The sequence below is a fragment of the Magnolia sinica genome, chromosome 3, assembly GCF_029962835.1.
Source record: "Magnolia sinica isolate HGM2019 chromosome 3, MsV1, whole genome shotgun sequence".
Taxonomy (NCBI): domain Eukaryota; kingdom Viridiplantae; phylum Streptophyta; class Magnoliopsida; order Magnoliales; family Magnoliaceae; genus Magnolia; species Magnolia sinica.
In genome coordinates this window covers 78,598,682-78,607,869 of record NC_080575.1, presented here as the reverse complement: position 1 = coordinate 78,607,869, position 9,188 = coordinate 78,598,682, and the positions used below count along the sequence as shown (strand labels likewise).

Genomic DNA, 9,188 nt, shown 5'->3' with positions numbered 1-9,188 from the left:
GCACTATTTCTTCAGATGGCTTGGCATTTATTTCCCTTAGACTTACAATGACCCTAAGAAGGCTTTTGTTCATCCCAATCATTTGCCTCTGTGGCATTTCTTGAAGCGAAAGATGATAAAGAAGGGGTATGAGTGGATAGTGGATAAAATTGACAACGTGGAATCCATTGACTTCTTCCCTTTCTATCTGGATTACCAAGCTGAAGATAGAGAAGTTAAAGATAATAATAACTTGGAACCCATTAAGAAGACCTTCTTTCTTTGCATCCGTTCTTGTAGTCTTCCCCTGTGAGGAGTAGAGTTTTGGCAAGAACCATACTACCCAAGTCGATTCGCCAGACAATTTGGGTATGATCAAGCTATGCCCCAAGCAAGTGAGGAGGTCACACAGACAATGAGAAGCTATGGAGTCAGCCCCTACAATTGGGCTTTAATATGGAAGTAGCTCCTAGTGAGAAATTTTGGTTCTCGATTTATTTTCCCGGGCTATAATCATCAAGTGATGGCTTCATATACCTAGATGCGATGGTTGGCACATCATTACTACTTGGTACGCAACTACTTTCTAGTAGATTGGCCTATCTAGACTCCACCTCCTCGCTTGAGGAACTACAGGCCGGAACAAGGAATTAGATATTTTTATGAGAAGGATCAGGCTGCTGTTCCAGGACAACTTCGTCGTAAAATTTCTATGGAAGAACCTATTAGAGAAATAAAGCCACCAAACACTCTAAAAGGATGGATCGCTTTTGGTTCTCCTTTAGATTTGATAAAATGGGGAGAAAGATCGGCCACTCCTCGTAATGAATTTGAAACTGCAGGCGGTATTCTGCCTTCCCCTACCCCTGAAGGAGGAGATCAGCCTACACACCCTACTTCTGTCATTCCTACCCCTGAAGGAGGAGATCAACCTACACACCCTGCTTTTGCCATTCCTGCTACTACAAAGCCCATTTTCTCTATAATTTCTCAGACAGTTGAACATACAACTGCCACGGTTATCCTAGTGGTGGATCTTACGGAAACCATAACGAATCCTGCTACAGCCAAGACTTCTCCAGTTGCGCGTCGGATTATTATTACTACATCTCCTATGACTCGGTCCCATGCTAAATCATTGTCTCCTGAAGTTTTGGCACTACAAGTCCCTTCTCCCATTCAAAGTGCCTGTCTTCTCCCTGTGAAAACTACTTATAAGGGAAAACAAAACATATCGGAAGAAGACAACTCATCAGAATATTCAACGAATATTGCAAGCGATGATACATCTTCTCCCACGAGCTTAACTGACGAAGGAGATGCCTTGAATGTAGATACTGATGCCGATGTGGATATTGGAGAAGGCAATGTTAGAGTTGAATCCCCACTTCCTGATGCTCCAATCACTCATCCAGATACCTCTCATCCAATTTCAGTGACCTCCGTAGATGATGAAGAGCAACTCAATTATGGAGAATATGGATGTTCTCCTGGTGCGAATATCTTTCTTTCTTTTGATGCTCCGTATTCTCCTTGTATCATGGAAACTGTTAATGTGGTTACTCGCGAAACATCAATTTTAAAAGATGCAGAGGCTCAATCATCTGAAATTCATGTAACAATGGGGAATGTACTTCTTCTTCCCAGTACAGAAGAAATCTTTCCATTAGTCCCCACAAGATCTGATTCCCCCATTCAGACTAATAAGTTCCCTACTGTGCGTCCTTCTCCTATCCAGCCAATTGCTCGAAGTTTAGAATTTCTTTCAAATCTGGCTGACGTCCCAACTCCAAGTACCCTTAACTCGAGTACCATAGGGGCTTAGGAGCTTTCTTTTAATGTTGTAATGACTACAGAAGTCCCCAGGTCTACAGCCCCACAACCCATTCTGTTCAAGTTACTTCTATTGTTGCCCCTAATCCAAGTATATATTCTCTTTTCTCTCTTTTTTATATCATTATTATATACACATGCATCTTCTTTTGAACTTATAATCTCTTCTTCTTATCATTCAGTTTCAGTTGCGCTAACTCAAAGGGTCCAACTCAGTAACTGCGGTTTTTTATAAAGCTTCTTTAGAAAAGGTGCCACCTCTTATGTTGGGACTCTTCAAGAATGCAATTTCTGTTACCATTGGTGCTTTTAAAGATCCAACCCAATGGCCCTTTTTAGATAGCGCTCTAGTAGTTCTCACCCATTCGGCTCGTCTGGCGCATGTTGATGTTCAGTCTCTTCATGCTTCCTTGTTACAGTTTTAAGATTCTACAAAAAACTTAGAAGCAGCGTGGAGTATAGTCATTGCTCTCAAAATTCTAAGTTGTCAGAAGGAATTAACATCACTTAAGGAGAAACTCTCTCGTTCAAATGATATTCTTGCTAATTGCAATGCTGTTAGTCAGTCTCTTCATGAGAAGTTGAAAGTTTCTGATAGAAATAAGGCAATTATTGATGATCAAATTGCACTTCTTGAGAGAGAGAGATTCTATAACTGAAGAGACAAAAAGAAGCAGAAGATTTAACTATTCATCAGATCAAAGAAAAGCTCAAAATGAATACTCAAGTAATTAATATAGAACAAGCTGAACAAACAAGGAATAGGGAAGCTGCTGCTGCTTCTTTGGAATCAGATTGATTAGCGTTCCTGATCAAGCCAGCATGATTCTTGAAGCTGAACGCACAACTATTGTTGCATAATCTCAATTAAAATAAGAGTTGCAACGTTACTTAGAAATATTAAACATAACTGAAGATCTGTAGGCATTGTATGTAAATATTCCTTTTGCATTGTAATACATAAATAGCTTTCAGTATTTTATTCAAAGAAAAATTCATCCTTGATAATCATCGATTTTGGTACTTGTTGATGCTTTCAAACTCATACTTTATTACTTCTACTATTTATATTTATGCATTGTATGGCGACCCTATGTGATGTTTTATTTTAATGGGCGGGGCTATTTTGTCTCAGAGTTAGTTAGTTAGCTTTGTGCACAGTTTAAGCTCTTGAGTAGTGGAGCAACCACAATTTTTTAGACTCATAAGTAGTTGAAGTCCGGTCATATGCGAATGGTCTCTCTAACTCTCGTAAGTTCTCTGGACTTATCGCAGACAGGGAGTTCATAAACTGCGGTCCATCAGAGGGGCCCAATGAAGCTACCGGAGCCGTGAACTCAATGGGATTTACGCACATGGTTGGCCACAATATCTCTCTAGAGTTCGTGGGGCACGCAAGGCTACCTTTGGTACCAAATCCAAGGTCGTTAATCCATCAATGAGTAGGTTTTAAGCCCTTCCTCATGAGTTAATACCGAAATCAAACCAGGGATCTGGGGGATCTTATTCTATTTCCCATTTTTCTTCATCTATGAGTTCAGACCCATTCATGGGAGGGTATTTTCATCCTCGTCCATGACGCTGTCGGAGAGGTCACAAATGGCAATGGTCTCATGCGTGACTAGCCTTTTTATAACTTTTTGGCTTTCAAGGCTTTTTAATTGCTGGCTCCATCCACTGCTCGCATGGGTATGCATGTGATGTGGCCTATATGGGCTTTTTAGGGCCACTAGCTCCACACTGCTGTCCCAAATAAATATAAGTCTTATGCGTAGTTGGTCGTATAGGGCTTAGCTAGGCTGCCTTAGATGGTGAATCAATAATTAATATATTGTCATTGCTTGTTGTTGCCTGTATGATAATCTGATTGTATTTATTTCTTTATGTCCAGTCAGCTTGGTGATAATAATCAATTTTGATAAGTAACTACTAGTGATGGCAACGACAGGGATTTTATCAAAGATGAACGACCAATAATGACAGCAATGGTTGGGACTTCGATGATAGTAAGATGCTTGAAGATTCGCCTCTTATTCATCATTCACGAAGATAGAATATAAGGTTGTGCCTTTAAAAGCTATTTCATCATTTCATCTGTGATTGCCCTCTTTGGATATAGAAGAATTATCTTGATAATCTTCTAAATCAAAATCCCTCCTACTGTTAGGAGTAATATTTCTTAATAAAGAGAGCATTGATCGGTATACTGATGCCTCATCCGTCTTGATCTATTACTCTGTACGCTCCCTTGGAGCAGACTTCAGTTATGATATATGGTCCGTCCCACTTAGGGTCAAACTTTCCCCCTTCTCTTTGAGTGACTACTATCGGCCTTTTCAACATCAAAACCAAATCACTTTTCTTGAAAGATCGGTATTTAACCTTTTTATCAAAGGCAGCAGAAATTCTGGCTTGATACAATTGTAAGCGCTGTTGTACTGCCAGTCTTTTTTCATTAAGCAGATCCAACTTATTCAGCCATATTCTTGCATTCTCATCATCTGTAATTGATTGATGCACTGCTACCCTTAGTGAAGTGACTTGTATCTCGATTGGCACGATAGCTTCTACACCATAAACTAACAAATACGGGGTAGCTTGTGTCGCTGTGCGATGAGTTGTTCTATAGGCCCATAGAGCTTCCTTCAAATTTTCATCCCAGTCATGCTTATTCCCTTTCACCGTTTCCTTCAATATTTTTACAATCGTCTTATTGAATTCTTCTGCCAATCCATTGGCTAGTGGATAATAGGGTGTTGAGAATGATTGATGAATCTTGAACTTAAGATATAACTTCTCCATTCCCCTATTCTTGAAAGGAGTGCCGTTGTCTATGATGATTTTCTTTGGGATACCATAGCGATATATTATCGCATGCCGAATGAAATTAACAACATCTTTCTCTTTAACACTTCACAGTGCAATCACTTCCATCCATTTGGAGAAATAGTTCATTGCTGCCAGTATATACTGCTTTCCTTTGGACGATGGTGGATTTATGGGGCCAATGACATCGAGTCCCCATGCGGCAAAAGGCCAAGTAACTGACTGATGAAGGTCCTCAGGGGGTACATGTATGATGTCCCTATGGATTTGACATTCGTGGCACCGCTTTGCATAATCTATTGTATCTTTAAACATTATCGGCCAGTAATATCCCATTCGGTACACTCGGTGGAATAAATTCCTCCCAGCCTGATGTGCCCCGCATTCCCCAGAATGCGCCTCTTGCAACACTTGACCTACCTCTTCTTTGTTTAAACATCGCAACAACATTTCATTATAGGACCTTCTGTATAAATCCTCATTACATATAATGAATCTTTTTACTTTCAGCTTAATCTGCAACTTCGCCTCTGGATCTTCTGGTAGGATATCATACCTAAGATATTCAATGAAAGGCTACCGCTAATCATCTATTGTCACTTCTAAGCATGATATAGGGAGTGCTTCCATTGTTTCACTGATTATTTCTGCTGAAGGTAAAAATCTCCTTTCTTTGATTGTCACTTGTAGGGGGCTTCGATCTGGGCAAGATAGCGCTGCTGCTAGACTGGCCAAAGCATCAGCTCTCGCGTTCTCATACCGCGGTATATGCTTGATTTCAACATTTAAAATTTCCTCCAATAAATGTTGCGCCCTTTGACGGTATGGCAGAAGTTCCGGTTTCCTTATTTCAAATTCAGTCATCAATTGATTTATAACCAGCTTAGAATCCCATCTACATTCCAATGATAAGGGCATTATATTCGACTTCGTTATTTATACATGTAGTACCTAACGTAAAAGAATAAGGCAACAAATCTCCCTGGGGGGTGTCACTCCCCAAACTTGGAGATCAGACTCACAGGAATCCCGATTGCTGAATCCGGTGCCAACAGCCTCCGTAGTACCCATTCTTGGCTTCCAGTGTTTATACGCCAGATTCCAATCCTGGGATCCTACAAGGAGAATTTTCCAACATACATTTATCTCATAAGAAGCATAACACAAGTTTACCTAAATCACAAAGGCAACATTATCATCCCATATCCACTAATATAAACTTTGAATATAATGCTGAAAGGGAATACATATGTCAAATAAAATCAAAGCTCCAGAAGATAGCTGCACGCTTCAAGCTCAATGCCACTGCAACCTAATGCCACCCGCACACATCTATCGTGCATAAGCTTATAGAAAGCTTAGAGGGTGGTGTAAGTGTGTGAGCAGTATATACATGCTCAGAATATAATATCAAAGAAACAGAGATACTGATAAGTCCACAAACCATACAATATCAAAGTAAGCAGAAATACTGACAAGTCCATTAGTCATACAATATCAGAGTACACAATATAAATCAGCTATGCAAATGAGGAGTTAAGAGAGCCAAATATCAGATACCGAGGGTACAATGCAATATGTAATTCCTGCTAAGTCCGTCTAGGCCATATAAGTGCATAAATATAGCAACCCAAAAGCCATATGCCGAGGATGTAATCCAATATGCAATTGTAAGTGCTATAGTTTCTATCCCTCTTTGTTGTCAAATTTGTAGTGCCAAAATCACTATTATACTCTGTTATATATAACTTGCATAAGTGAAGCTCTCTCATGGATCAACATTCATAAACAAGCTAAGCTCACAATAAGCAAAGCTCTCAAGTACAAGACTCAAGATCTTGAATGAAAGAACTGCTCACAAGACAAGACTCTGGAATGAAAGAACTGCTCACAAGACAAGACTCTGGAATGAAAGAACTGCTCACAAGACAAGACTCAAACTGAACTCAAGACTCAAGCTGAAACTCAAGCTACTTTCAAGATTGAGTTACATGAAGAGTTCAACTACATCAAGACTTCAAGACTGATACTTCAAGGTCACTTGTTCCTAATGCTTCAATGTCCATACTTCATGATTGAGGTTTGTTTGACCATAGGTTGACCTTAGAAGTAGGTCATTTCGGATACATAAGTTGAATGTTATTTTTCATGTGATTGGTCTGTTCTTCGACTAGTCCTAGGCCTTCTTCGACTAGTCCTAGACTTGCTTCGACCAGTCTAAGAAATTCCTCGACCAGTCGTAAGTTTGTTACAAATTCCGGATAAAATCTGTTAGCCTTCGACTAGTCCTGGAATCTGTTCGACCAGTCGTAGGAACAGTGTCGACTGATCTTCGACCAGTCGTACAATCTTTGACTCGAAGTCCAGCGTTGGTTTACAGGACCTAAGACCAGTCGAAGGAAACCTACGACCAGTCGTAGGTGACCTACGACCAGTCGTAGGAGAGCTACGACCAGTCGTAGAACGGTCAGAGCATATCCCGCCGGATTTTTCAAATATCTGTTGTTGCTTCGACTAGTCGAAGAGCACTCTAGACCAGTCGAAGACCCGATCTTCTCACCTATAAATAGTGCACGAATCTCAGAAGAAATTATCGATTTAATTATAGTATTCAAGCCAATCTTTGTCGAACTTCTGAGAGATAATTCTGTGCTCCATCTAAGCTAAGTGTGCTTATTTAATATTCTCTTTCCTTAGCTTTATTTTAATTGATTTTGTTTCTTATATTCCAACCTGATTTGATAAGAGGAATTATTATTCCCTTTCTTTGGAATCAAAATCAATTAAGGCAAGCCCTATTTGGTTTAATTTAAAATCTATTAGAACTAGAACCATTGTAATCGAGTACTGGACATTGAACTTGGACATTCAATCATCTATTTTGATTTGGTTCTACCGGGCTGCTACATCGAAGGAGATTTTCAGGTATTTTACATATTATAAATTCCTTTCTATTATTTTGGTTTCTTTCAAGATTTGCCAGAAAAATCTTGTTATTTTGGTTATCTGAGGAAAGCCAGGAAAACTCAGAAGTGGGGTTTTTTTTAATTATGTAAGCCCACATACAAAGACACAATTGTAAGGGTTTTGGGTGAACCTGGGAAAACCTATTTTTAGTGAACGCTAATATCCCCTGTGTGAGGATATTAGGAGTGGAGTAGCATTTTGTGTGGTTGTTGTTTAACAGTTGGTGAACACACAGGCGAACCACTATAATCCCTTGAGTTGTGGTTGATTGTTTTATTCTTCTAATTTTTTTATTCTTTTTGTGGGATGTATGTATGGTGGTAAATGTTGTAATTATTTCAAGCTTTGTGAGAATGTTGTAATAGCTTAGAATTTACTTTTTGCTATTCCTTTATAAGCTTGATTTACAATTTCATTTGAAAGTTGTTCCAGCAAGGTTGCCCTGCCATTTTTATGGTGTATGGCTGTCCCTAGAACAATACATCTTTAATTACAAGTTATTTCAATTCAGTTTATATTTATTTTTGTATTCCTCTTCGATTTGAGACTTGATACAAAAACCTTTCTAGAAATAAGGTTGTCCTACCATAAACTCTGTTTTTGGTGTAAGGTTGTCCTTAGAATAACGTTTGTATCAACCTCTCAAGATCTGAATTTTGAGGTTGTTTTTCTTTCCTGCATTGTTATTTAATTTGGCTATCATTTTCTTTATTATTCCGCTGTTATAAGTTTTTATTTGGCATTGTCCTATTCACCCCCCCTCTAGGACATATAGCTTGGCCTTTTCAGCAATATGTGGTGCGAATGAAATGACCAAGCTACAGTGTGAAGTCGGGACGATAGTACGTGGTATCACAGGCTATGGGACCTATCACAAATGACTTCTATCCAAACTAGTCTCATACCTAAATTTAGATAGATAGACTCAATGTGGTAAGCTCCTGATCTCGGGTTAGTCGCGCGCCCCAACCAAAATCCTGGCCATTGCGAAAGTACACATAACAATAGTTGCGCACCACCAGCCCGAGTGAATAGTGAGTAAATGAATGAATGAATATAATGCAGAGTATGCAACTCCTACTCCACAAATCAGTACTGTACATCTCTAGGATCATCACCGGGGTCTGGTACACTCTAAATGCAAATCGCCGCCCACTGACGCGCGACCATGCAAGTGGAAGAGACATCACTATATGCCTAGCCAGTAGTCAGCCAATATCTACCCGGCACGTCGATAGTGGACCCATTCATGAGCTGGTCAAACTCAGCCTAGTTATGCCCCCTACTCTCGGGCGGGTAAGGCCAGACCCCCTCCTAACCGACCACGACACAGTGGGAGACGCGGCCTCTTGGTATTCGGCACTCGGGCGCTCATATATCCACTCGGTCTTGACTTTGGGGCGTCCCTTGGCCAAAGAAGTTTAGGAATTTTCACCCACGGACATCCAAAGTGCCCAGATGCTCAAACTAAATATTTTCGGTGTCCCATCTAGCCATCCACGACATGCCTGTGGAGGCTACGGCCCTGATGTCGCTAAGGCGTACAGTAATCACAACACACAATGTAAGATGTATGAGTCATA

General features: G+C 40.0%; 1 protein-coding gene across 1 annotated transcript; it reads left to right on the top strand.

Moving 5' to 3' along the window:
• Window positions 1-691: 691 nt before the first annotated feature.
• On the top strand, window positions 692-1,804 carry LOC131238949 (uncharacterized). The gene has a single exon (XM_058236525.1). It carries the CDS (start codon window positions 692-694, stop codon window positions 1,802-1,804), a length of 1,113 nt encoding a protein of 370 aa, XP_058092508.1.
• The last annotated feature ends 7,384 nt before the right edge of the window (window positions 1,805-9,188 follow it).